Source organism: Hibiscus syriacus, unplaced genomic scaffold, assembly GCF_006381635.1.
Source record: "Hibiscus syriacus cultivar Baekdansim isolate YM2019G1 unplaced genomic scaffold, ASM638163v2 tig00112523_pilon, whole genome shotgun sequence".
NCBI classification, from domain to species: domain Eukaryota; kingdom Viridiplantae; phylum Streptophyta; class Magnoliopsida; order Malvales; family Malvaceae; genus Hibiscus; species Hibiscus syriacus.
In genome coordinates this window covers 419,056-444,479 of record NW_024063355.1, presented here as the reverse complement: position 1 = coordinate 444,479, position 25,424 = coordinate 419,056, and the positions used below count along the sequence as shown (strand labels likewise).

General features: G+C 34.4%; 2 protein-coding genes and 2 pseudogenes across 4 annotated transcripts; 2 read left to right on the top strand and 2 right to left on the bottom strand.

Annotated features, from left to right (window-relative positions):
* Positions 1-22: 22 nt before the first annotated feature.
* LOC120181281 lies at positions 23-1,276 on the bottom strand (annotated as a pseudogene).
* A 1,518-nt stretch (positions 1,277-2,794) lies between these two features.
* On the bottom strand, positions 2,795-5,430 carry LOC120181351 (annotated as a pseudogene).
* A 5,675-nt stretch (positions 5,431-11,105) lies between these two features.
* Positions 11,106-13,243, top strand: LOC120181250 (transmembrane protein 53-like). 2 transcript variants are annotated; one of them, XM_039186420.1, is made up of 5 exons: positions 11,106-11,174; positions 11,229-11,805; positions 11,898-12,000; positions 12,482-12,663; positions 12,779-13,243. In XM_039186420.1, exons 2-5 carry the CDS (start codon positions 11,234-11,236, stop codon positions 13,041-13,043), a joined length of 1,122 nt encoding a protein of 373 aa, XP_039042351.1. In that variant the 5' UTR covers positions 11,106-11,174; positions 11,229-11,233; the 3' UTR covers positions 13,044-13,243. The 2 variants fall into 2 exon arrangements, with proteins under 2 accessions (XP_039042351.1, XP_039042350.1); XM_039186419.1 differs by having other exon boundaries at positions 11,118-11,171; positions 11,226-11,805.
* Positions 13,244-21,170: 7,927 nt separating this feature from the next.
* On the top strand, positions 21,171-24,018 carry LOC120181254 (tubby-like F-box protein 2). Of its 2 annotated transcripts, none has more exons than XM_039186424.1 (5): positions 21,171-21,620; positions 21,854-22,246; positions 22,616-22,703; positions 22,926-23,055; positions 23,138-24,018. In XM_039186424.1, the coding sequence occupies exons 2-5, from the start codon at positions 21,893-21,895 to the stop codon at positions 23,808-23,810; spliced, it is 1,245 nt and encodes a 414-aa protein (XP_039042355.1). In that variant the 5' UTR covers positions 21,171-21,620; positions 21,854-21,892; the 3' UTR covers positions 23,811-24,018. The 2 variants fall into 2 exon arrangements, with proteins under 2 accessions (XP_039042355.1, XP_039042356.1); XM_039186425.1 differs by having other exon boundaries at positions 21,893-22,246; positions 23,138-24,017.
* The last annotated feature ends 1,406 nt before the right edge of the window (positions 24,019-25,424 follow it).

The window sequence follows — 25,424 nt, the reverse complement described above, 5'->3', positions numbered from 1 at the left end:
TTTTTTCATAAAAGTAATCACTTTAAGCATTAACTTTCCTGCAATTGTATCTGATCTCACCCTTGTTGCCCGTCAATGGCGAAATATTTCCCATCTTAATCATGGACTTGGCAAATTGCTGAAAGAAGTGTTCCTGATTATAAGCGTATGTCTTCAGCAACTCACTCGATGCACCATTCATGGTGACCAGCACTTGGTCGGAGTTCAACAGCCCCTTGTTCACCAGTAGGTTCTTGAAGTAGCTGTTGTCAAAATTTATCGGGCTAATGAAATCTAAGAAGAACAGGTTCTGATCGCCGCCCGATCTTGGACAATTGGCATGCAGTTGCGAGGCATAGGATTGATCGAGTGTGTAGTCGGGTTGTCCGTGGCCTGATTGATTGTAGAGTCTCTGCCTGAAACTTGTGCATCGAGCGTTTCTATGGTGTGGCTACCTGCATGAGTTAACATAGGTCAGGAACTCGGTAAATGTCGAGGCCATCTCCCCTGCATGCGTTTACGTATCGATTCTAAGTGCACACGGGGTACCGAGGCCGTAACTTGATACGCAAGGCGACACGGGGTACTGAATCTGTTTACCAGAAAGTGCAACGAGATCGACAATGTCGAGGCCTTTTAGCTTAAACTTGGTGAGAATCGTTTGGAACGTGTTGTTTGGAGCAGGAATGTTGTTGTTCGAGCCGCTCAAGCTCGCACCGGTCGAGTCCCTTCTTCCGAGAGGGACATCCGAGCTAAGTCCACCGGTCTGCAAATCCGATGAAAGAACATGTTAGCATGGTTCGATTTCTCTCTAATTTATAACATATTTGTATATAAACAAAAGGCCGAAACAATATACCAGAACGGTAGAATCTCTAGCAGCCAGGGCCATAATATCAGCAAATGACACTGTATGAGGACACTCCTTTTCTAATGCCGCTTTTATCTCATCGATCACCTCAAATCCTCTAGCCGAGTTCCTGTTCGGGATCGACCTCTTCTCACTGATTAAACTGCCGCTGCTGTCCAACAATATCGACGCGTCACACCCCTTGACGAAGCAGTCGTGGAAGTGTAGCCTGAGAAGCGAAGCCGCCATTCGAGGCTCCTTCGCAACAGCTTTGGCTACAACATTTTCGACAATCTCTTGGACATTCGGACATGAATGATCGTAGAACTGAGGGTAAAGGGATCCTCCTCCAACTGTCTTGGAAGACAAACAATGGGGGACATGACCAAGTGCAAGGGCAAGAACAACAACTACTATAATGTTATGAACCATAGCTTTCGACTTGGTTTTTTTCGTCTGTTGGGAGCATTCAAAGAGGATAATGGGTATTTATAAAGGAGACTTGGTTTGAATATTAGGCAACTAGCTCTTATTTTGCATTCAAATAAAATTAAGGGTAAAGTACATAAATGGTCCCCGACTATAGGATATTATTTTATTAAGTCTCTCGACTATTAAAAGTTACAAAATAGTCCTCTGACTATTCATTATGTTTCAAACTCGTCATTTTCTGTTAAAAAAATGACTGTTGTTTAAGTTGGACATTAACATGATGACTGAGATATGATAGTCGTTTGAGAGCCTTTTATTATATTTTATCTTATAACAGTCAACATATTAACATTCAGCTCAGAATACCACCAATTTGTTAACATATAAGGATGAGTTTGGAACAATAATGAATAACCGATTAATATTTTGTAACTTTTAATAGTCGAGGGACTCAACAAAACAACTCTTTATAGTCATAATATCATTTTGTAACTTTTAATAATTGAATGACTTAATAAATTAATATCCTATAGTCAGGAGACCATTCGTGTGATTTACCCTAAAATTAAAACTCAACCGATTTTAAAAATAAAATTAGTTAACATGTGTGTGCATAAATCCAAACATTCATTCAATGGACAACTCTTGGAATAAGCTAGAAGCAAGTCAATACTTGAAATGGTTTAAGATTGGTTGGGACCTGGTTCAGGACAAAGTTTAACATGGAGCAGTTGGTTTGGTTCTTGTTCAGGACAGAGTTTAACAGAGAGCAGGCGTACCTGCTCCGTGGACAAATATCCAAAATTAAACTAAACAAATTATGTTTTTAGTACATAAATTATTAGTTTTGATGTATTTTAGAATTTTTAGTTTTTAAAATTATATCTAACGTTTAATTTTTGTTTCGGGTTAGTATTACGTAGATAAAAACTTAACGGGTGATTTGCATGTGGTATATTTTTATGGGTAAATTGCATCATTCATCACTCAACTATCTTCTCACTCTTATTTTGGTCATGAAAGTTTAATTTAATTACTTGACTTTCAAATTAATCTTAATTTATTCACTCTAAGTTTCAATTTTTTTCATTTTAATTATATATAATAAAATAAAAATGACATGTCACAAAAAATATTAATAAAATAAATTAGAATGATTAAAATGGTAATAATTTGAAAGTTGAGTAGTAAAATTAGAAATTTTGTAACTTTAATACCAAAATATGAGTGAAAAGATAATTAAGTGATGAATGATATAATTTTCTTATAAAAACTACAACCCCGTTTTTAGCGACAGGATACTCAAATGAAAAAAAAAAACTAAATGTTAATTATGATTTTAAAAATTAAAAGTTTAATTGCTAAAACGGTCGAAAATTGATACTTTGGATAATAAAAAAAAGGTAATTTACCCATTAAACAATATTCGTTTGTAGCAAATAGATTTAAGACATGTTTGAGAGAGTAACAAAATAATTTATGTATTGCTTTTGACTTAAAACTAATCTTTTGAAAGCAACCAAAAACAAGCATAGTTTAAAACAATGTCATCTAATCAGTTGCAGATGCAGTCTCGGGGAGGTAATGTAGCATCTCAGTCCACATCATCTCCCTGACATCTTCTCCCACGTTCTCGTCTATGTTGAGATCGATCGGGACGTGGACGGGCGGATCGCGCCTCGGATCATATAGCCCCGACATGTACGGATGTATGAGCGCTTCTGTGACGGAAATTCTCTTAGATGGATCGAAAACAAGCATCCTTTGCAACAAATCCATGGCTAATGGATCGGCTTGCGGCGGGTATAAATGGAAAAGATGGATGCCCCTAGAGTAAGCAAGTGACTTGATAAACCTTCGGGCTTTCGGATTATCGATGAACTGAATATCAGCGTCTTGCTAGCTTCCTAGGACATTGATGTTCAACTTAAGCTGGCTGAGGCACTCTGTTCCAGGAAAGATGGGTTTCCGACCTAGAATCTCCGCGAAGATGCATCCTACTGACCAAACATCAATGGAGGTCCCGTAGTTGTCACAGCAGAGCAGGAGCTCAGGTGCACGGTACCAGCGTGTGACAACGTACTCCGTCATGAATTGTTCGTTACCTCTGCTGGTCCGGGCCAACCCGAAATCACATCTTCAGGTCACAGTTAGCATTCACAAGGAGGTTCCCAGGCTTCAAGTCTCGGTGAAGGATTTTTGCCGAGTGAAGGTACTTCAGCCCTCGTAGTAACTAAAATAAGCACTAGAGGTCAGTTACAGGCAGGCAATGAATAACATGAAAGAATTTAAGAAACTTTAGAGCTAGACTGCATACTGAACCAAGTTTCTAAAGCACAGCAATTCCGAAGAAACCGTTCCTCTAGCATTCGATGAACCAAACGAGACATGAATGAAGAAGGAAAGATGGCCAAACAGGGACATCAAACAAGGGCCTTTGCCATAGATTGCATATACGGAGCACATGAGATGGAAAAAAGACTTTAAATCTTACTTATAATGTTCTACACGGGATCGTAATTATGTTCGTTTTACGACATATGAGAACTCCAAAACGACATAGTTTTCTATGTTTACATTATTACAACCAGATGCATACCATCCTGCTGATTATTATAGGAATCAGTTATGTTGACAATCAGAAAAGGCTGACAAGGGAAGATCTGAAACTATTGTTTACCATCTCGCAAAGAAAGCAGAACTGATCGAATCCGGAAGGACCCTTGCAGATAGAAACGAAGACCGGATACTATTCGACCCTTTATGATTGTGAACAATACTAACCAAATAACTCCCCTAGTCCCTACAATATATAAGCAACTTGTATTCTCTGAACTGTTGAGCTTTTCTCATCATCTTTGAACCATAATGAACCTACTAACAAGTTTCCAGCAGTACAAGTTGTTATATTAAGCCTCATAACTCATCGCCCCCATCGTTTCTCCCAAAGTAAATGCAGATCGGGACCGGATGAGCATGGAACTCATAAAAGCTCCATACCCCAAAAATGCACAAAAGCTAGTATCAAAGGATAGTCATCAATGCTAACTAGACATTTTACAGTGCAACTGTTAAGGCCTTGCAAGATGAAGAAATCAAACAACAAAATGGTAACTATTCTAATGACCTATAGCTATGTTACTCGAACTCAGTTGCGAGTGTCGAAAGGAATAGTTCGGAACAGTACATACATATGATTACATGAAAATAATGATGCAAACTCATGGATTATCATCTGAAATACAAACAAATCACAATAAGAAGAGAAGGGTGAGTTCTCAAGTACCTGAAATATAAAATACTTGCAATGATCATTAGTAAGAGGCTGAGAAGACTTGATGATCTGATGCAAATCGGTGTCCATGAGCTCGTAAACCAAATATACATCCTTAAAACTGGTTCTCTGAGCTGGCATCATGACATCCTTCAAGGCGATCACGTTGTCATGCCGAATGTGTCGGAGAAGTCTCAACTCCCTCAAAGTTCTCAAAGCATCAACAGGATAGTCAAACACATTGTTGATCTTCTTTATGGCGACTTTCTCGTTGGTTTCACTGTTGATCGCCGAGCAAACGACGCCGTATGCCCCTCTCCCTATAGGCTTGATCGGGAAGTTCTTCGTGTCGATCTCGAAATGGGTCTGCCACATTGAAAAGTAATGCTTCCCTTCTGCCTGCACCCCGTTTGGTGGCTCGACAGGCATCGCCATTAATCTGTGAAAACAAAAAGATCACCATGAAAAAACAAATTTACCAAAGAAAAAGAAAAATGTCTGAGATCAATCTTACATGTAGCTTCTACTTCTTTGATTCGATCTTTAAAAAAGAAACAACTTTTCGTTACCCTTTTCTTCAATCTACCAGCAAACTCCAAATTCACCAGCTTTCAAATCATTTCTGTAGAATTCTGAGCTTTCACCTTCCCAGGAAAATACCCAACTTTTTCTTCAACCTCTAAACCAACTTCAAAAACTGGGTGTTTGAGCAAAACTGTTATCCAGAACAAGGAGAAATGGTCTGCTCCGATTCTGAATTTTTTTATCAGAACAAAGAGACAAAGAAGAGAGAAAAGTGAAGGGACGTGACGTGACGCCCACACGGCATTTCCCTTGTGGCAAAAACGACATCTACGATTCTACATACTGTTTTGGGGGTTTCAGCTTTTGGGAAATATCATTTATGCAGAATACAATCTTAAATTGTTACAACTAAAAGGAAAAATAAAAAGAAAAAATCTTTCTTTTGTCTGTTTCTTCTCTTTTTTCAGATTGACTTACCACGCACAAAGTTTGTTTTCGTCGGTAAAGTATACAGTGATTAAATTTATTAAATTATTATTAAATAATGAATTAATTATAAAATAATTATTTAAATTATATCATTTTTTTTAAATAGGTGTCCTGACGTTTTTTTCAATCTTTTAAGTGTTTAACTTTACAAACATTATTACTTTAAGTGTTCGGGTTGAGTTATAATTAACTTTAAATTTTTTCATTAAGTGACATCTGTCACGTTTTCTGATAATTTTAAAAAATTTATTTTTAAAATTATTATTATATTTAAAAACACTAATTTCTTTTATATTATAAAAAAAAACTCCAAATCCCTATAAACCCTAAATCACTAACCCTAACCTGCCAACATCATCTTTGTCGATCACAGTCATCACCGTCGACGTAGTCCTTTGTCATCTTCTTATTCATACGTCGTCATAATTGTCGTCAATTGGCCGTCTGGATCATGTGAAGGTCGTGATATGCTGTGTAGGGTTTGTCGGGAGTACAAACGCCGATTGGTCGTCGATTGATTATCATTGAGTGGAGCTTCGTCAACAATAAAAATTTGCACCCGGAGTAGGTTTATGAGTTAAAATGATTTTTTTAAAAGTTTCGAGATTTTTTAAAAGTGGTAATATTTGTAACGTTTAACACCTGGATAATTAAAAAAAATTGGACACATATTTAAGAAAACTAGTATAATTTTGACTTTTATATGATTAAGCTTAAAATAATAGTAAATTATAAAATAATGAGATATAGTTTGACGAATTTTAACTCGGTTTAAATCAATAGATTTAATTGTTTTTTTTTTAGATTTTCAAATTTGGAGTGGGTGAGTTTTGTGAAGAAGAGAATCAAAGTTAAGACGAAGTCGGATATGTGGTAAAAAATTTCTACCTGATCAAACATAGATAATTATTGTAGCATATTCTTTATATATTTAAGAATAACTACTATAATAATGTTCTTTTATATATATTCAAATTTTTTCATTGAATTAATTGAGCGGTTTTAATGATAAAAGAGAGTAGTATTCTTTTAGGAGATAATGAGTTCGAATAATTATGTTTGTAGGGTATATATATATTCACGTTTGCGTCTTGATTTGCGGAGTTTTCGGTGGCAGTTGGTAAATCCCAGTGTTAAAGAAATTATCCATGAAGGTGCAAGCAACATAGTGTGGAGGTGGCTTCATCCAACGACAGACGGGGAAGATCAGAGAGATAGTACCCACGGCGATCGAAGAGTATTTTTGTAGGTTTGAAATCATTGGAGCAGGTTTTTGGGAAACTGACAAAGGATTCGTCCTTGGGGAACCAAAACGGTTCAACCTTGCCCCTTAGTTCATGATGACCACCGGAGGAGGCGACGACAGTGGTCGCAGCGATTGGTTTATAGCGACAAGACTTTCTTTCTTCTTTTTTGAGCACTAAACAAACGAAAAACGTGCCGCATCAGTAGAAATTAATGACGATGTTAATTAATAATGAAAAACGTTTGTCAAAAGACTAGATTGATTTTTTTAAAATTGAAAGACCTTATTAGATGAAAAAAAAAAGTATGAGGTGTACATTGATTTTTTTAAGTACATGGTAGGGTGCCCTTCCTCCCCCCCCCCCCCCCCACCCAGCCAATAAGTGCAACACAACTAAATGGTGAAGGTTTCAAGTTTCATTGTTTAAAAATTGCACCCAAAGTAATAATGAAATCAATGATTCCATGTCTTATCAAAAAGTCAGAAAAGGTTAAAGTAACCAACCATATCTTAAGAATCAATGTTAACGTCGCTTCTTGATGAAGTTTATTACATCAACTTTACCAAAAAAACCACACACACACACCAGATTAGTTTGCACATGACATGAGATAAGGGTGTTTGAATTCTTGTAGTTGTGGAGGTTGGTGGGGGAGTGGACTAAACACACCAGATTAGTGAATTTGTGCTTTTAACTTTGGTGATTAATGTTTAATGTCGGTGTGCTTCAAGTTCACTGTCAAACTTAACCTAATGCTCATATATTCATCTGTCTTTATTATGAGTTAAGCACCTGCATGATGCATACATGCATTAGTCACATGTAATGAAGAATATGACTACAGAGATTATGAATTCATAAGTATGATTATACTATGAACACATAACAGTTAAGTGTGATTATAATATATAAAACATGTGTGGGAGTGGTTGTAAAATGATTAAGAAATTGGTTAGAAGAACAGAAAGCAGGATAAGTGCATGAACCTTGGGACAACATAGGAAAGTGCAAAAGCCCAAAAGGGAAAGAAGAAACTGTGATTTAAGTGTCCAATTCCTTACCAACTGGACAAGGTTGCTCATTTTAAGCCCAAACCCCGAATCCACCTTGCTGTTTTGTTTATCCATGTAAAGTGTTAGATTTGACGAAATTGGTCCAATATCGCACTTAGGAAAAAAATTAGGGTTTTAGGGCACATGTATTTTTAATTTAAGATCAATAATATTTATTATAGTATTTAATGAACTTTTCATGTCGATATGATAAGTTCATCCAAATAATATTTTTTATTTAAACTTGTCACCTCAAAATAATAAGTTTTAGTAAAATATAATTTTTTATTAATTTTAATCATATCAGTGTGTCGGAATCGTCTTTCGAGTGGGCCCGAAATTGGATTTCGACTTGGATTAAACAAATTGGAGTTGCCACCGATCATTTATTTTAAAACAATATTTGGGTAGATCGGACACCTTCTCTGCGTTTTACTAGAAACGTGTCGGGTTCGGGAGTCGATCACGGTCAAGGAAGGATTAGCACCCTTGAACCACCCTTTAGGTACCAATTAATTCGTCGGTTGTCTTAATTGCAAAAATTAAAAAGTTTAAATTTAAATTTAAAAACCCGATTCAAATTATTTACCATTGATTGATTGGAGTTCTTCTAAAAAAGTCGAAAATGTTAGAAAAAATAATAATAAATAAATGTTAGATAAATCAAAGAAAAACATACAAAATAAAAATAAAAAATAAAATAAATCAAAAAATCAAAAGGAAAAAATACAAAAATTATTAAATCTAGGTGAAAAAATAATAATAATAAACTAAAAAATAAAAAATAAAAAAATAACATATATATCTATATGACATAAGATTTAATAAATAAAAAAGAAGAAAAAAACGTATATACATATGAAACAAAAACGAAAAGAAAGACAAAACAAATAAAAAAGAATGAAATATATATATATATATATATATATATATATATATAAATGAAAAAGTGTTAGATAAAAAATAAGGAAATGAGTTAAATTGCATTAATTGAAAATTCAGGGAAACAATAAATATACACAAAGTGACCAAATTAAAATAAAATAAAAAATATAGATAAATACAAAAATATGTGACTCTTGGATGACTTGTTTTCCACTTAGACCAAAAAGTTTGGGAAAACACAAATTCCTAGGACTCCTACGTGAAAATGAATCTGCCCCCTATTTTAATTATGCTTCAGCCGTGCTCTCTCCTGATCTCCTCCCCCTTTTTGCTCTCCTTTTCCATTTTACAACACAATTCCAAGCAAAAGAAACAAAACCCTTGAATTAAATCCATAGTTTTCTTTTATGTTCTTGCATGTCTCTTCCATATTACCCCATCTTGATCCGAAAAAAATAGTTCTTTTCTCCTAATCTTGTTTTTATAACTTGTAGTCCATCCATACCATAAAAACAACAAAACTCTCAAAAAATCAAAAAAAAAAAAAAACGAAGACTCACCTTCGATCTGAGGGTCAAAAGACAACGACACTTTCCACGGTAAACGGCGAAAATTTTCCAGTGATCAACAGTGGCTCTTAATGGCGGAAGACAGTAGCAGTGAGCTTCCCCTCTCCTGTTTGATATTTTCGAACGTGTTTATTGTTTCCGATTGATATGTGGATGTTGGGATATATTTCTTGCTACCGATTTTTTCTTGCTTTTCTTTCGAACCTTCCCTCTATTTTTCGTATGATTTCTCGGTAATTTCTTGTGTATCTCGTGATATCCCCTATGCGTGTTTTACATCCGCTATTATAATAATGAAAAAAACTATTTTTAGTCTACAAGAATCCTAATGGGACTCTAACTTGCTTGTTGTTGTTTGTCCGAGAGAATCGCTTGAAAAACGGGGTTGTTGGTGTGTGGCCGCGAAAAGCGGCGGTTGACAGAGCTGCGATGAAGGGATGCGGGGGGCTGTTCGGGTTGGACCACTGGGGCGTTCTGTTGGGCCACATGTTGGTCTTATTGACTTTGGGTAGTTTGGGCGGACGAAAATTAGTGTTCACACAGTGTAAAAGTTTAAAATTTTTTTTTTATTAAAATCAATCATTTCGAGATTGACAAGTTTCTATCATGACAGTATCGTGAATTATTACACCAGCACTGTAAATTGTCACATCATTACCGTAACAATCAATGATGCAAAAAATATTGGTTAATAGGTCACATTATGTTTATTTTTCAAGTTGAAGGGTCCAATTAAGAGAAAAAAATAATACAATGTCTCATTGATTTTTTTAAAGTACATAGATCTCTATTGCATTTTTACTTTTTTTTTCATTTTTTTAACAAATTTTAATTATAATCTTAATACCATCAATACCATATAGAAGGGCGAGAAAAGAGAATTTTAGGAAAAGAAAGTAAAATGGATCAAAATTCCATAAAATAAAAAAATATTAAAAATTAAAGATTAATTATTTTATTAACCGATGAAATATGTTTATTTAAGTTTTACATAGTTGAAGAGGTCTCTTGTACATTGACAAATTACAATATTTCATGTTCAAAACACCATCAAATGTACCATAAATCGATTGGTCTAATTGGACGAGATACATGATGTAGACCTAAGAGTTTGATTTCGAATAATTATGAATAAAATAAGAAAGTCATCTTTACGTAAATAATATTCGATTTAATTAATTAATCAATAAATTAAATACGGTTATAAAAATAATTTCAATTAACGAAGCGCGGGCTTCAATTACTCAAATCCCGATGCAGTATTTCACTCCAATTAGGTTTGAATATTTGACTCCAATATAATCAATCCCAACTTAATGCAGTTTTAGATTTTAAAGTTTAGTATTTATTTTATTTTAATATATATTTAAAATCTAACGTTAAATTTTAAAAATAATTTAAAGTATAAGTTGTAAAACAGAGCAAAATTAATAGTTTAAGTATTAAATACATTAATTTTTTAGTGGTGAGACATTAAAATGAATAAAAATTAAACGTTAAGTCTGATTTTAAAAAATATAAAATTTTAAGTACTTAAACGAATCTAAACTGATAGTTTAAATACTTAATAAGTAGTTTAACCTATTTTATATGTAAAAGATTCTCCGATAGCTGTAGGTAAGTGTTTGTAACATGAGCAATTGTTTATATTTCCATGTTCAGACAACCATGTTCCTCTTAACAGTTCTTCGCCATTTTCGAGACAAGCTAGTCGTAGTGGACCCCAATCGAATTAAATCAAAAATCAAAGGACCCAAATGGAAATTTACTCTGTCATGCTCAAGAGTCAAGCCAGCGCTGACATGATCAGAGAAAGTAGGTGAGTCTACTGAACGAGTTGGAAAATCTGACGAGTGAAATCAGTAGCCATTTTAGCAGAGCACCGAGCTTCTTCTTCGTTCTTGATTGTTCAAAGTCTTTTCTTTTCCACCATGAAAGCTGCTTCCTACTCTAACGCTCTCACTTTCCCTTCGATAATAACGAGGAAGACGCCAAAACAACAATCTCCAACTCGTTTCAGAAGAACCCATTTTCTCAAACTTGGTCAAAGCTTCTCAAACAATCCTTTTCCCAGACCTCAGGCGAATCCCTTTGCATCTTCGTTTCTCCCCGCTTCTTCTTCTTTCAACGCGTTCACCGAATCTACCGCCAACGGCACGTATTTGGGTTGGAACAAAGCTCCGGAGATCATGATCGACGGCGGTGGAGAAGCCGAGGCTTTGGGGAATACAGACAAAGTGACCACCGTGGTTCTTTTGGGGTGGCTTGGGGCTACCAACAAGCATTTGAATAAATTCGTTGAATGGTATAATTCAAGAGGAATACATGCTGTTACTTTTCTTGTTGAACTCAAGGATTTGCTGTGCTTGGATCCGGTTTCGATGCTTGACAGGCGTATAGCTGAATTGGCCAATGGGTTGGCCACTTGGGGTTCGGAGAAAGAAGAAGATGGCCGTGAAAGGTGCTTCATTTTCCATACTTTTAGCAACACTGGCTGGCTTGTGTAAGTACTTTTTTATGACCGAAAATGGCTTTGGTTTTGAAATTTTGCCAATGGAAAACTAAAATCTGGCATCATTTGGCTACTTTGGGCAGATATGGTTCAGTGATCGAGCGTTTTCAGAGAAGAGAAGGGTTGAAAGAGATGATAAAAGGAGTGATTTTTGATTCAGGATCAGCTGACCCTTTAAATCCCAAGGTGTTTTTAACTATGTTTCTTAATGTTCTTAATGTCAAATTATGCACTTGAGTTGTTGAGCTAATATTACTCTTGATCTGGTCTTGAATTGAACACTGTGGAATCAAAAGATGATCAAAGTTAAATACTTGTGCTTTGTTTTCTCGATTTCGGATTCGAGAATTCGCTGTAGGAAAGATATTAGAATGTGTATTGCTAGCAATACTTTAGATTATGATCCAAAGTTAATGGCATCAAGTTCTTTGATTGTGAGCTCCAATGAAATGTTTTTTTAATCTGTTTTCTTGCTCTTGTTCTTATGATCTCTTAGTATAACTCGGTATTTGTCTCCATGGTTAAATTTCTTTACCTCACTTGCTGTTCTACAGAAGTTTAGGTTCATTTCGTTGAAATAATGAACTCGAGTTTGAAAACTCTGGCCTTTCGATCAACTCGAATGGGAAAAGAAGTGGTGCTTCACATATCCTCTTCAACTTTGCAGGTGTGGGCAGCTGGTTTTGCTGTTGCAATACTGAAGAAACTCAACAACTCAAAAAACGGATCTGAAAATGGAGTGACTGATTCGAAACCGCAGAAAGCGGAACCGGAGATGGTTGAAGCTGTAGTGCTAGCTTCCTTGGAAAAGTTTTTTAAATCCCTTCTAAATATGCCGGAAGTAGAGAGGTCGGTTTTCGCTTTATGCTTATTTGCTCTCTATGTGTATGATCAAACCTTGTGGACCTGTGGTTGCAATAAACAACCGATTGATGCTATCTGTGACTTGTTGCTCCTACTGCAGGAAGTTTAGAGCGGTCGTGAATGCGGCCTTGGAGCACCATCCGCACTGCCCGCAACTATATCTTTATAGCACAGCCGATAAGGTTGTTCCGTATAAATCGGTCGAGTTCTGCATTGACAAGATGAGCAACAAAGGGATAAAGGTATTCTCCTTGAACTTCGGAACGTCTCCTCATGTCGATCACTACCGGAATTTCCCCAACTTATATTCATCAGAGCTTCATAGCTTCCTGAAAGAATGTTTTCCTTCTTCTAAACAAAAATGAACCCTTTCGGAGTGCTTCAATCCACTTGTTGTAGTCCCATGTTTCATCCGAAATAAGCTTGTTGTAGTCCCATGTGTCGTGTCGGCGATCTATCGAGTCGATGTGTTACTAGACACCGTGAAGACTATGAATATCAAGCTTGTATGGTTATGTGATGATATCTGAAATCTGATTATGAATATCAAGCTTTCATGGTTATATGTTTTGGACCCCTTTTCTTTTTTGCAGTTACAGGGTCCAAAATGTAAGAAAAATAAAATTAGAGGGATCAAACTAGAACAAAATCAACCAATCATCTCTATTATGTTATTGCAGAAAAATAATGACCTCCAATTTTAAAAAATATATTAAATTATAATAAACACAATAAAATTTAAGATAAATTATCTAGATAGGTATTAAATTATAAGATTTATTATATACTGATAATCAAATTATTTTTTTAATTAGATCATTAAACTATTAAAATACTATTAATCAAATCATTCATGGTACATGATAAATAAATAGGTAAATTATGTATTTAGTACTTGAACTATTAGTTTTAATTCGTTTTAGTACTTAAACTTATTTTTTTAAAATCATACATAACGTTTAGTTTTTGTTTCATTTTAGTATCTCGCCATTAAAACTTAATGGGTGATTTGCATGTGATACATTTTTATGGTTAAATTGCATCATTCATTACTCAACTATATTTTCACTCCTATTTTAGTTACTAAAGTTTTTTTTTAATTCAATTACATAACTTTCAAATTACTCCTAATGTAGTCACTCTAACTTTTATTTATTTTATTTTATTTATATAGTAATAAAATAATAATAAAAATTGTCATATCAAAAAATTATAAATAAAATAAATTAGAGTGATTAAAATAAGAGCAATTTGAAGGTTGAGTAGTTAAATTGAATATTTAAAACTTTAGTACCAACATAAAAGTGAGAAGATAGTTGAGTGATGATGTAATTTACCCATAAAAATGCAGTGTTGTTAAAATTTTAACAATGAGATACTAAAATGAAATAAAAATTAAACGTTCAAATAGATCAAAACTGATAATTAAGATGAACGCACAATTTACCCTAAATAAATTTGTACAATTATATTTTTAATCATATTTACTTTTATATTTTTATTGTTTTAATTATAATTTAATTTAATAAATTCAAAGAAATTATTTTTATTAGTAATTAATATTTAGAAAAATAAAAATTTTCTACATCATCGCATTGAAGTAATTCCCCCTAATAATTTACCCTATTTTGTGCTCTAATCATCCATATAAAAATATAAGGTAAATTACATGTTTAGTAACTAAATTATCAATTTTGATCTAATTTAATACATAAATTTTTAATTTTTTCAAAATCTTAACTAACGTTTAGTTTTTATTTTATTTTAGTACCCGTGTTCAACCAATGGTTTGAGAGCTAATCTCAAGCAAACGATGAATGATTTTCACGAATTGAGGGAAAAGATCTTGTTAGATCACAAAAATGATCTCAAGAGAAGATAGTCAGATACTACAATGTCACTGGAGAGTTCCCGGGAGAAAACGTGCTCGGAAAGGCTGTTTCCGGCATCGGAAAGGCTGTTTCCGGCATCGGAAACGATAAAGTCGAAATCGATTCGAGGAACGAGGAGAGGGATGAAGCATTGATGGATATCAAAGTAAACGAAGTTTGGAGAGGCTGCATCAAGTGTTCCTCGAAATGCATGGCTGTTCTTGTCGAGGCAGAAGGGGAGAAAATGGATGACATTGAAGAAAATGTGGCGAATGCAGGTAGTTTTATCAATGGTGGAACTAATAGTCTTCGATATGCAAATCAAATGAAGAGGAAGAGAGTATGGGTTTTGGGTGTACTTCTTTGCATCATTCGGTTGTTGGTTTCTTAAAAAGCAACCCTTTTTTGTGCTTTCTTCTTCGTTTTTCATAAACGACTCATACAACCTTTGATTCTTTCCTCTAACATTAATGGCATATTTGGACATTGCTACTATGTCTGGTATATTTGGTAGTTTCAACGTTTTGTATTTATCACCTGTGGGTTCTGTTGGTTTTCGTTAGCTGCGGTTGTTTGGATCATGAGACTGAAGGTGCAGAATCATTACATTATGGGTAAATTACGTATTTAGTACTTAAACTATCAGTTTTAGTCTGTTTTAGTATCTAAACTTTCAATTTTTTCAAAACTATACCTAAAGTTTATTTTTTTGTTTCATTTTAGTGCCCATGTTCAAAATTTAATGTTAATTTTGAAAAAAATAAAAGTTTAGGTACTAAAACGGACCAAAACTGATAGTTTAAGTACTAAACGCGTTAAGTTTTTAACGGTAGGGTACTAAAATGGAATAAAAATTAAATGTTAGGTATGATTTAAAAAAAATTAAAAGTTTAAGTAGTAAAATGGATCAAAATTAATAGTTTAGGTACTAAATATTTAATTTACCATTACATTATTTATACAAGGTAATGAACATAGATTCAATGCCAGTTTTTGAAAAGTGACTTCTAAACGTATTGTAGAAACAAACTTTTAAAAGTGATATACAAAAGTGTAACTTAAAATTTAACTGTTTGAGATTGTTGTTAAAAAGTGAGTTTGAAAAGATAAAATGTCCATTATAAACATTATGTCATAAATTAAAAATATAACATTTAAATTATATTACACTTGTTAATACTATGTGATATATAAAATATATCAACTTAAACTATGATATATAAAATGTCGGTTTGATTGTTTCTGATCGTGTCTTTCTATTTCATTTTTTTCCTATGACTGTTATTGAGGAAGAGTAGGCGGGATTGAAGTTATCTGACGAGGTGGAAGAGATTTTGTCATTAGGGAATCCTGATGCAACCCCGCTGGTCTCTTCTGAGAATTGTCTGGTGGGATGGTTCTTTACACCAGGTGATATTAATTTTCTTGCAATGAAGTCAATGACGGCTAACGTTTAGCATCCTATGAGGGTACTACTATTACGGAATTAGAATGAGGTTGATGTGTCTGGTGGGATGTTTCATAGAGTTTGATGTTTCTGCTATCAATATAGAGTTTGTGTAATACCTCAATTTAGGGGGTTAAATTATGACTTTCTGGAACTATTGGACAGTTTTAGGAAGTGCATAAAATTCAGGGACTTAAACCTAATTTTTCCCATTTTTAATACCCAGTTAAAAATTTCCCCCCTGATCGGTAAGAACCAAAATTTTCAAAATCCCTAAAATATTTTCTCCCACCCGATCGAAGCTTCGCCGGCCCCAAGCCTCACCGTCCGGACACGATTCAACCTCATCTATACCGCATTCGAACCACCGTCGACCTGTGAGTTTAGCCCTAGCACCCCGAAGCGTAAATCGGCGCCAATCAAGGCCGTAAAGCTCGTCGAACATCCCTCATCGTCGTCACTTCTTTTCCCGATTCCGGCCAATCCAACCATCAACTCGCCTCACCACATGCACCATCAAACTCAGCACCTCCGCAAGCTCCAAACCAAGCCGATTTCGTTATCTGAAGTTGTCCCGTCGTCAATCCTCGTTTGGGTAAGGTGTGATTTGCTTTTCGATATATAATCTCCCTGTTTTGCTTGATTATTTTGGCTTGATTGAGTTGGAAATGCTTATAGGATGCTTTGGGAGTGAACGATAGGTCGAATTGTCCCTTGTCGCCACCGCACGCGTCGCTGTATGCGCGTGGGGCTTGTTTTGGCCCTGGGGAAGATTCCAGAATCGGGTCGACCCGTCTGCCCGACCCACATACCTGACCCGTCAGATCCGACCCGACCGCCTGATCCAATCATCGAGTCAACTCGGTCTGAGTCAACTCAATCTGAGTCAACCCGTCTGATTCAACCCGTTGACTTTGACCGTTGAACAAAAACTCAACTTTTTCGAAAAGGTCCCATTTTATATTTTCCAACGCCCTGAGTACAAATCCGAAATCTATTTTGCCAAATTCGCACATGGTAAGTTATTTTTCGATGTTTTACATTCGGAATTCAATATGGTTTTTAAATTGAGTTCAGTTTCTGACATAAATTCAGTTGATTTGTATCCGAAGAATTATTGGACTTTGAATTCAAGTTCGAGGGCGATCAAATGGAGTTTAAATCGTGGATCAGTATAGCACGAAAATTGAGGTAATACATTACTACATGTTTCATGCTTTATGGAACATGTTGGTATTGGTTTCTGCGTGGATGAGTATAATTGGTCCCATGTAGGTAGTGATCACTTTCTAAACTCGATCCAAATATTATAGAAAGTCGGTAACTGAATATGACTTTTATGACTCGTTTAAGAAAAAGAAAGATCAATCGAAAAAATGAATGATTTGACTTTAAGATCCGTGAAGTTTGATAAATGTTCTTAAAAGGTTAAATACCATGATTAGCTGGATATGAAATTACTGGAAAGAACAACATGGGATAAATTAAGAAAATGCCATTGTAATGGATAAATTAAGAAAATGCCATTGTAATGGAAAAATACCAAGGCACTCCATCGGGCTAATTATGAGACTACTTATGGTGTACATGTGGAAATCAGTTATACAATTTATTTCATTATCACGGTTATGACATATGACTGGATCACAATCCATATATTACGATTTACGGCTAAAATTGATTTTTATGGATTTTTATATGGATAGGATTCTGGAGTACGGAGGTACAACCCTGATCCAGCTGGTAAATCCTTACAGACCTAAGAATACCATTGGTTAGGCCTAGAGGCCCCAAGGTATACCCTTAGGTTGACTCCCTTTGTTGTGTGCTTAGGGTAAGCCCTTATGGATGCAGTTATGGGAAACTACATAATGGAGTTTGGTTGGAGGGTTCTACTATGGTTTTGAAAATATGTTATAAGAAAATATTGTTTTAAAAAGATTTATATCTTTTCACTGGTTTTAGTTGGAACACACTAGACATCCTATTCGATTTCCTGAAAACTTGATACTATGAATGTTTCCTATGAACTGAGGTCTCATGGCTTCTATTCGATGTGCTACCAGTGGAACCTCAGCTTATCCCAAAAACATGTATATGTCTGTTTAAATAAGGAAATGTTATGGCTTTCCATTTATATGCTTGTCTTGTAGCATCAACTGGTAGTATTGTATTACTGAGCTTCCAAAAAGCTCACTCTGTTACTCACCATTTCAGGTTTAAAGAATTGTACCAGTGCAGCTATCGACTTCAGTAAGGGAGTTCTACCGGTGTTGCTAGTGGAGTACGATGCAGGTGATTAGGGGGCATGTAGGTTGTATTTGTTATATATACGAGTTTGAAATCTGTTTTATTTCGGAATATTGATAAATTTTATTTTGTATTCATAAATCATTTTACGAGTTTACATGTTTTCATGACACAGTTTTATAAATTATATAACAAGTTCAATGATTGCAGAATCAAAACTGGATGTCGTTAAAATGATGAAAACCAACCATCTCTACTTTATTAAGTCATGAATGCCAATCACACAATCATATTGTATATAATTCTCATCTTTAGAAAGTGAAATGCTAATTCTTCATGTTGGTGATGCCAAGGATAAATGTATGATTTTATGATAGATGAACAAACTTTTAAAATTTTAGAATGACCAAAATAGATTGTTAATAGAAAATACAAAAATATGTAAAACATGTTATAATTTAAAATTTTCGAGAACAACGACTATCCCGATCGCCTCCTCTCGATCTATCCCTGAGATCGAACAATCATACTTGAAATAACCATCAACTTATATATTATTATATTTTTGTCTTAACATTCTCCCAATATACATAATATGGAGAGGAGGAAGTCAACTCACTCCTAATGATTGGCTCATGTGATAAGAGTAGTTTGTGAAACTAAATATTTATTTCTAGCAAATACCATTAAGCAAATTGCCCAATTTGATGGTTAATAATAATGATGATGAACCATTGTATTTGTCTAACTTGCAGCATGATTTTATGGACTTAAGGTTCATTCTGCAGGAAGAAAGTTGGATATTGATAATATATATATATATATATATATATATATATATATATATCTGGGGACAGCCAAACACATTATGCTAATGTCAATGCAGTGCTTAAACAAGACCGAGAAAACTCTTGTCAGGGTGTAAATGAATCATACTTTGAAAAAATAAATTTATATTCGTATTCGTTTGTTTATTTTAAGAGTGTTTTTATTCGGTTCGTATGATCATATAAATTTTTAATATCATGTTCACTTTTATTTATTTATTTTTAAAAATATTTGTGTTCGTTTTGTAAACATATTCATTTATCATTCGTAAATATATTCATCTATACATTAAAAAAATATTAACTTAACAAATAAATAAAAATTAAATAATTTGAATTCGTAAAAGACCTAGTATAAGTGGCAAGGATGTGGTTAAAACTAATGCCAAGGGACATGAGTTCAAGTTTCCTTGGGAATTTACACTCTTTTTATTCTTTTGCTTGTAAGCCAAAATAAAAAATAAAATTATACTATTAGTTATTAAGTTTTTAATTTTTCTGAGATTTTTACAGTGGGTTGCTCTGGTAGTCCTAATATGACACCTCTGATCGGATCGAGTCATCTGTATTGGTCTAAGGGGGTTACAGCTTGATCTGACTCGAACTTGACCAAAAAAATATACACATTCCACCCTACTCAAACCATATCCAATTTTTTGAGATAAATCTGAACCCAACCCGATCTGACCCGAAATAATATACTTATTAAAAAATATTATTTTTATTAAAAATAAGGATTTAATTAAAAGAAAATAATATATAAAGGAATATTATTGCAGTTATCGTTAAATATATAAGGTAAAATTATATATATTTTTTATTGGATCGGGTTGAATATTTTTCACTTTAAACCTGAACCCGACCTGAACATAATATTAAAAAACCCATTCCCACCTGATTGCGATTTTTTTTGAAAACAAATTCGACCCGATCGAAACCAGTCAAATTTAGGTTCCATACCCATCCATAGGTATATGTGTTGACGATTGGTTAATTTTTTTAAACCAATACTACTTTAAAATCTACTAAATTATTAATATATATATATATATAGATAGATAGATACATATGTCAAAAAGAATATTCCTTCAATATAATACTCATACACAATGCTTTGCAAATAAACTTCGTATGTAACGGAGTCCATTGCTATCGTATGTGCCCAACTTTATTCTTCTCTTTGGATACTTAACCACCTCATTAGCATCTAAATATGCATCTTTTATGATGCTTTCAATTCGAGCTTACGTGAAAAAAAACTTTTCTATTTGTGTTATAATTATTTTATTTTTATATCTTTTTATTATTAATATTTGGATTCCATAACTGTTCGTTTTAATAAATTATTTCTTTTTATTATGAATGTTTTTAAAGAAACAAGTTTATTAATGGAAACTTAATGAATCACTTATCCTTTAAAAGGCCAAAGATTCCAAGAAAATTGAAGAAAAAAATTAATAAAACATGATATATTATTTATCTATTTTCGTTTAAATCAAACGTTGAAAGTGTCGATTTCTTTATTAGCTAATTTTCTTTTAAATGATATAAAAAATTAATAATTTGATAAATGAAATTAAACGTAGGAAACAAATATTTTCAAAAAACTGAAGAATTAGCTATAAAAATAAATATAATTTAAAAGATAAATAATTCGTCAGACCTAATGGGAAAGCAGAGTTTTCAATTTTAAAACGTATAAAAATTTCTGTTATGAAAATACTAATCGTGTGGGTAGAAAAAAAAATACGTATATGCGCAAATACTTGACTGATTGCCACGTGACTTTTCTTTGTCACTCGGTCCAAGTGATGAAAATGTGAAATAATAAAATATAGTAATTAAAAATAATCAATTGATCTCCATAAAATATGATCTGATTTAATCAGTTATTAGATTAAATACGAATGATTATTTAAAAATTACAGTAATTAATTTTTTAATACAATGATTAATCAAAAGGTTACTTTTTAACCGATCGCAATTTAAAAGTAATAAACAAGGTTGTTCAGAAAAATACTACTAATAAAAAGGAAACAATGTTTATAATTCAATTTATTAATATTTTCTAAACATTTTTAAAAAAATAATATATATTAAAAAAAAATAAATCTTTGGATCCCTTTAAGTAAAAGAGAGCTTCGGTCCTTTCAGACCAGGAGAGAGTGTTAGTTTCCGCTCCCGATCCAGGGAGAGAGCCGGTGATGACGGCTGTGGTGGTGGCCGGGAGGAATAACAGTCGGCTTTGACGCTGGTTTTGGCGGTCGCACCGGTATTAGACATGACGTGGCCGTCTTAGGATTCCCGCTAATAAAAGAGAAACAAGTTGGCACCCTTTTTTTTAATTATTATTTATCATTCTGATCGGATCTTTGTTGTTGGTTCGTGGTGTTGATTGAACTGTGTGGGTCCCTAAGAGTGTGGGGAATGCATCTGGGCTGGTTTATCTCTGAGTTGATTTGAACCGTTTTGGCTTAAAGCTGGTTTCATCCTCCTTGTTTCTTCTCAGAATCTCGAGCTTTAAGCTTTTATGGTTCAGTGATTCAGGTAAAAAAGATTCATTTTTGTACATTTTAGACCATTTATTGGTTGTTGATCTTTGCTTTGTGTGTGTGTGTGTGTCTGTGTGAATTTATGAATTAAGTTTCGGTAATTTTAATTTTTGGAGTTTGATTTGATATAAATTTGCTTGTAGTGGAACTGAGAAACTGAGATTTGAATATTGGAAAAACCTTTAAGTTTTGCTGTTTCTCTTTAATGGATGTGTTGTATATTTGTAGTTGAATATTGAGAAATTGGATTTGATATGCTTATGAAAGATGTCGTTCAAGCGTATCATGCGAGAGTTAAAGGAAATGAAAGAGGGGATTGGGAACGTATCGAAGAGAGGAGGTGAAAGCAAGAGTTGGCGTAGTCGGCCTCGATCCCATGTTGCTCCTGATCAATCACAGACCGAACCCGAATCTGTAGACCAAAGCCCTTGGTCGAACCTACTGCCTGAACTGCTCCTGGATATCATCCAGAGGGTTGAAGAGAGCGAGACAACTTGGCCTGCTCGAGCAGCAGTTGTGTCTTGTGCAGCTGTTTGTAGGTCTTGGAGGGAGATTACAAAGGAAATCGTCAAGAACCCTGAGCAATGTGGAAGGCTCACATTCCCCATTTCGCTGAAGCAGGTTGTACTTTTTCTCTATCGGAATATATGTCCTTCAAATCCATTGCAAATGAACTGGTTATTTCTATGTTAGTAAAGTTTACTTGGGAAAGCCAAAATTTTTGCTAAGAACATAGTTGTCTTGCAATCTATATTTCTACAGTGGGAGTTTTCCATAATGAAACTAATACTGGCTCGTAATCGAATATATAATTTTAGTATTACGAACACATGCTTATACCATCGGTCTAAATTTTCGCAACTTGTGACTGCCATATGCATTCAACAATAACTCTAATGTCTGTCTTAGTAAACAATGTGAGTGACTGTTTATCATTGTATTCTTCCATTTAGAAGGTTGTTTATATATTCTATTGGTGTTTATGAACAGCCCGGGCCTCGTGAGTCACCGATTCAATGCTATATTAGAAGGGACAAAGCAACTTCTACATATCTTTTGTTCCATGGTCTGATGCCTTGTAAGTGAATCTGTTTTGATAGAAACATGATTTAATATTTCATTTCCATTTTTCCTGTTCCCGTAGTGCACGATTGAAGCTAGAGCTGACATAATCAGTGTTTATTAGCTTTGTAGTTATCATAAATTATTCTCATAATCATATAATATTCGGGGTAACTTGTTTTTGAAGCTTCCATACTTTTTGAGAAATATTCACTTATGTTGCTTCTTTGATCTACAGCCGAGGGAGAGAGGGATAAATTGTTGTTAGCAGCAAGGAAGTTCAGAAGGGCTACATGCACGTACTTCGTTGTATCTTTGGTTGCTGATGAGTTTTCTAGGGACAGCCATACGAATGTTGGTAAACTAAGGCAAGTCTGACAGTTAGATTCCTTATCTTTGTGCGGTTATTTTCTTACAAATATCTATTATGACATTGAAATTTCTTTGCAGGTCTAATTTTTTCGGTACCAAGTTCACAATATATGACAGTCAATCTCCCTGTGATTGGATAATCCCGTCAACTACTCAATCGAGTCGAAGATCCTATTCAAAGCAGGCACCTCCAAAACTATCTTCATCCAACTGCAGCATATGTACCATTACCTATGAGCTCAATGTTCTGCGAACACGGGGGCCACGGAGAATGGATTGTATTTTGCACTCAATTCCTGTATCTGCTATTCAGGAAGGAGGCACTGCACCGACACCGTTAGCATTTGGCAAATCCTTTGAAGAACAACTTTCTTCTTTGACCAGTTCAAAAGGAAAGGAACCAGTGACAGGCACCAGCCCCCCATCCCTCCCAGCCACACAAGTAGTCACCCTGGGATCAGGAGAGCCACTAACCCTAAAGAACAAGGCTCCAAGATGGCATGAACAGTTACAGTGCTGGTGCCTTAACTTCAAGGGGCGCGTGACGGTGGCCTCTGTTAAGAATTTCCAGCTAGTCACAGCTGTGGAGCCATCACATAATGTATCACTGGAAGAGCAAGAGAAGGTAATCTTACAGTTTGGAAAAATTGGTAAAGACATCTTCACCATGGATTATCGTTACCCTCTATCCGCATTTCAAGCATTCACAATCTGCCTGAGCAGTTTTGACACCAAACCTGCTTGCGAATGATCACCACAGATCGTAGGTCTATGTCATTGACGTTACCATGGCAGGGCAGCTTTGTTCCGAATCGGCCTGTGAATGATGTAGTATGTTGGTAAGAGGATTCACATCTCTCCCTTGGGATGCTTCTTGCAGTTTGTTACCAACATTTATGTTCTAATGGAAGCATTTCTTGAAAGGCCTATATCTAGTCTTATAATTATCCTTTTAAGCATGCATATGTACAACCTTGATAAACTTTAACCATATACATATACAAGACTACGTTTCTGAGTCTGACTATCGGATTTGGTATCATGTGATCCATTCAACATATAATAAATTTAATATCATGTGGAATCCATTAAGGAACCCATTAAGTAGTTTTAGTGATAGAAAGAAATGTTATAAAGAAATGGTATTCTCCCTGGAGAAGTCAAGTTCAAACATTTACGTTTGTAAGGTGTTTGTGAATTATTAATAGGTTAAAGAAAAATTCTAAACATATATTATATCAGACACTTGTTATTCACAATTTTCTTGAACCATCTGTTCTTTTATCCAATATTCCCTTAGAAAGTTGCTTCCATGCTTATGCTAGTAGATGTAGACCGGACATAATTAGTGGATTTACTTTCATTAGCGTCGACCAAAAGTTTAACTTTACTGCTTGATCGGATCATTATTAACAAGTTGTATTAGAATCCGAGTAATCCGCCACTAATTAATATGCATATTGAATTTCTACGAGGGTCTGTTGCAGCATCTTCTGTTCTTTGAATACGGTGGCGGATGTATGTAGTGTACAAAGTGGACACGTACTTACTTTTAAATATGAATTTCTTTACGTTAGTTATCCATTTTACGAAAGTATTTATCTTAAAATTGTTTGTACTCGCTACATACAAATTTTTTTGTTATTAATACATGTGTCTATTCTTAATATGGATCCGTCTAGAATTGAATATGGAATCTAACCCCAAAGGAAAAAGGCGGTAATAGGGATTCCAAATCTTGCACGATCAGGTAAAACAATACAAGTGCATATTCGCTCCACATTTACCCAAAGCCACTGTCATCCAGTGATTAGCCCCACTAGCCAACAGTAACAACTACTCACACAGTGTAACAACTGAGTTAATTGCACCAAAAGACCCCAAACTACAACTTAGATTCTAAATTGATCCAACAAGTTGATAACATACTAATTGGGACTTTACCACTATTGTTTCAATCAAGACTTTTCATAAGTGTCTAACCACCAGTTAGGCCTAAATGTCAATTTAAATCTTATGGGGAACATACTTAAAATATGTTAATCAAAGTTTAAACAATATCCACAATACTAAGTAGACAACTTGACTATGATGTGTTAAACATAAAAAAATAATTTTATTAAATTTTAATTACACGTTATTTTTAACGCATCAGATCCAAACTATCTCTCTATGCAACATGTACACGTTTAAATTTGAATGATGTATTTTAACTATGCAAGATCGGAGTAAAGACAATCAATGGATATATAAGAAACAAACAAAAGCTGGATAAATTCACATACCTTCCTCGTTTAGACCGATTGTCCAAAAGCAATTCCTGGATTTTATCTGTAAAGCATGCACATGAACACGATCACAGCTC

Excerpts from the sequence above, each read along its gene's own strand:
- LOC120181250 (XM_039186420.1), top strand. The coding sequence starts at position 11,234 with ATGAAAGCTGCTTCCTACTCTAACGCTCTCACTTTCCCTTCGATAATA. Across the intron at positions 11,806-11,897 it reads AGCAACACTGGCTGGCTTGT|ATATGGTTCAGTGATCGAGC; the intron begins GTAAGTACTTTT and ends TACTTTGGGCAG. Across the intron at positions 12,001-12,481 it reads CTGACCCTTTAAATCCCAAG|GTGTGGGCAGCTGGTTTTGC; the intron begins GTGTTTTTAACT and ends TCAACTTTGCAG.
- LOC120181254 (XM_039186424.1), top strand. The coding sequence starts at position 21,893 with ATGTCGTTCAAGCGTATCATGCGAGAGTTAAAGGAAATGAAAGAGGGG. Across the intron at positions 22,247-22,615 it reads TCCCCATTTCGCTGAAGCAG|CCCGGGCCTCGTGAGTCACC; the intron begins GTTGTACTTTTT and ends GTTTATGAACAG. Across the intron at positions 23,056-23,137 it reads ACGAATGTTGGTAAACTAAG|GTCTAATTTTTTCGGTACCA; the intron begins GCAAGTCTGACA and ends ATTTCTTTGCAG.